This window comes from Orycteropus afer, unplaced genomic scaffold (genome assembly GCF_000298275.1).
Source record: "Orycteropus afer afer isolate SDZICR_OR568_19922 unplaced genomic scaffold, OryAfe1.0 scaffold00694, whole genome shotgun sequence".
Lineage (NCBI taxonomy): Eukaryota > Metazoa > Chordata > Mammalia > Tubulidentata > Orycteropodidae > Orycteropus > Orycteropus afer.
The window spans coordinates 626,371-629,472 of NW_006922281.1; the positions used below are offsets into that span (position 1 = coordinate 626,371).

At 44.7% G+C, this 3,102-nt stretch overlaps 1 protein-coding gene across 1 annotated transcript; it reads right to left on the minus strand.

Moving 5' to 3' along the window:
- Positions 1-232: 232 nt before the first annotated feature.
- On the minus strand, positions 233-1,231 carry LOC103211104 (vomeronasal type-1 receptor 4-like). Its single transcript, XM_007957025.2, has one exon. The coding sequence runs from the start codon at positions 1,220-1,222 to the stop codon at positions 233-235; it is 990 nt and encodes a 329-aa protein (XP_007955216.2). The 5' UTR covers positions 1,223-1,231.
- Between the last annotated feature and the right edge of the window lie 1,871 nt (positions 1,232-3,102).

Here is a 3,102-nt window from a genome sequence, read left to right on the forward strand (position 1 = left end):
TCATCACTTGATGAATTAGAGACAGTCTGGTTTATATGCATATCCACCCACATGTACACACACATACACACATGGATACATGTACAAATGCAGGCATGTGTGTGTATATCATGCTTCTCTTGGAATATGATTGTTTGCTATGTGCTTGCATTCTGTGTGAATAAAAAAACAACTGAACTTTGTTAGTAGCCATACACTTTACATATTTCTAGTAAGAGGAGGAGGTTTTATATTACTTACAGGCAGAGCAGAGCCTGGAGACGCTGGAGTCACGGCTCATGAGGACAAAGGGGCTCATGGTTGGGAAACATGCAGCAGTTAGTGCAGCCATGTTCAGCAGTGACCAACTGGGATGAACAGTAAGAGCCACAAGAACTTGCAAGGTGGAGGAGAGGGTGTAAAATGTTACAAAGGTGCTCACCAGGACAAGGATGGTTTGGGTGGCTCTGGTCTCAGGGGAGGGTCTGGGGGAGAGGTTGTTTCTGTGAAGGTGTTGGACCCGCTGCTTGTGTCTGTGCAGGATGAAAACCATGGAGCCGCTGGCCCAGGACATGAGCCCCAAAGACACAACATCAGGAGCTGTTAGCAGGGCTGCATACAGTGAGTCTGAGGTTTTGTCATGGCGAACGGAAGAACAGAAGCCATAGCCTTTTATGTTTGTGATACTTCTGTTGCCCCAATTGCTAGTCATGTACATAGGAAAAATTATATTTACCAACATGTGGGCAATCCAGCACAGGACAATGGTGAAGCCCATGCACTTGGGGGCCTTCACCTTCAGCTCCGCCCACCTGGAGTTCCCAGGGCTGATGGTGATGGCCTGCAACATACTCAGGAGGCAGGTGCTGCCAATGGACACACCTCTGCCCACCCTGTGAACATACAGAACGAACTTGCATCCAAAATCATCAATGAAATCTTTCCACCCAAAAGCTGCTATAGTGTGGGGGATTCCTTTAGAGAGAATGAGCATGGAGTTGGCAACAGTCAGGTGGCTGAGAATCAAATCTATGGACCTTAACCTGCGCTCAGTGAAGTAGAGGAAGAGATAACGGTAAAGAAGAGAGAAATTCCCCAGGGTTCCAAGTGCAGTCTGTGATAGGAAGATCATCCCGATTGTCAAATCCATGGCAGCCATCTCATCATTTCCCAGTGACTGATATGTGTCTTCAGAGCCAGAGGGTCCTGCATGGGAAGATAAGACATGGACCACATGTATCATGTCAACTGAAATCCACTGTTATCCAATTCCCATGAATTCCCACTTAGACACATTGAGTTAGTTTTCCTTCATTAAGAGATTTCCTAGTGTTGGATGTATAATCTAAGGGCACTTGGAATGTAGGCTATGAAGATGGGTAACTTCTTTATTCTCCACCAACCCACAAGGCAGACACCACTATTAGTTCATTATAATAATAAGGAGAACTTAGGCACAGAGAGGTTAAGTGATCGGTTTCAGTTCTTACGCTGGTTAGGGCCGAGTGGGGACTTGAACCTGGCTGAGCTGGTTGCAAAGACAGTACATTTAACCACCACACTCTGCTAACCAAGTGTGAAAAATAGTATGGAGGTGGAGGCGACTTACCTCCTCCAACATCATGAGGGAAGAGAATCACCATCAGCATTAGCCCAAGGCTGATTCCTATGGGTTGTAAGTCAGACATCCTTCCTGTCTTCAACTTTTTCCCAATTCTGGCACCAGTCATCCCTCCTATGGCACTCTCTACCTCTTTGATAATCTGTTGTTATGGCCACCCAGAACTCATAGGCCATACTTGCCATTATGGGGTTTATTAGGGAAATAACGGACTACAATATGGGATCAGGATCAGGAAGCATATGGTCAAAGTCCCCCTTCTTCAGTAAAGAATAGCTCTCTCAGCTCCACTTGCCCACATGGGGCTCCTCTCAGCCCCCTCAAAACAGGCTTCTCTCAGTCTCCAGCCCCTGACCCTTGGTCTGGACTCTGCCTTGCTTAGGCAAGCTCTTTTAGCTCTGCTGATATGTGCCCAGAGACACCCTAGTGTCTGAAGGCACTCAGCCCTCTTGCTCCATGAGTCAGCACACCCTCTGTACCTGCCTTGCTCTGTGGACTGGGAAGCCCACTGCAACCATCTCATGTCAGTCTCCTGGTTCTGCTGCTAGTGTTTCTGTGTCACTCAATCCTGCTGTAGTTGCTGTTGCTTCTTGCCGTCTCTGATGTTACAGCTGTGTCTGTCTCCTGGGTCTAAGAGGTTCTCAGTCCAGGGACCGCAGGTCCAATAGACATACTCTGCTTCTAGTTCTTCTTCTTGGATACTATCAAGGTTCCCTCCAGGCTCTGGAATTGGCTCCCTTTAAATCTAACAGGATAGCAGGACTGACCATCCCCTCCAAGGGCTCCATGCACCTTCCTTTTTCCATAATCCCACCCAATCATTGTGGAAGTTATGAGACCAGTGAGAAAGGTCAATTAAGAGCGATTCATCACACCACACTTAGCTAGTTAGCTTCATTCTTACCATTATCCAATTCTGTATTTAGTTTTGTGTTCACATCCTGTCATTTTAATTTACTTTGGTGATATTTTATTTTATAATGTTGGTTGTAACAAATTTCCACTGATGTATTAAAATTCATTCCACAGGTCAATAGCAATTATGAATAAAACTTTAAACATTTTAATGAGATATTTATCCACTGGTTGCAGTAGACTTCTATAGGAACCCACCCCGTGGGCAGGTTGGACTCAATGAATCCAAGATGAGCTGAATGTTAGGATGGAAACAGAATGATGCCTTTGCTTTTATGGCAGGAACAAAATACAGTGACATTGATCACAGGAATTATTGAACACTGCCATATTGGGCCCTAAACTATGGGACAGGAAACACTAATAAGTGATAAAATGTGAAGAATAGAAAGTAAACCATTGCTACTTTCACTTCCTATACTCATCAATTAATATATAAGTTGAGTAAAAGTCTGAGCAGTGAGGTGAGATTTGAAAGATATTGACGTATGAGACACCTGTGGAAAAGGAAATCTGTGAGCGTGACATCCTGTGCATTTTATAAGTTGAAATGGTTGGGTTTTTTTTTTTTTTTGCTATTGGAATAC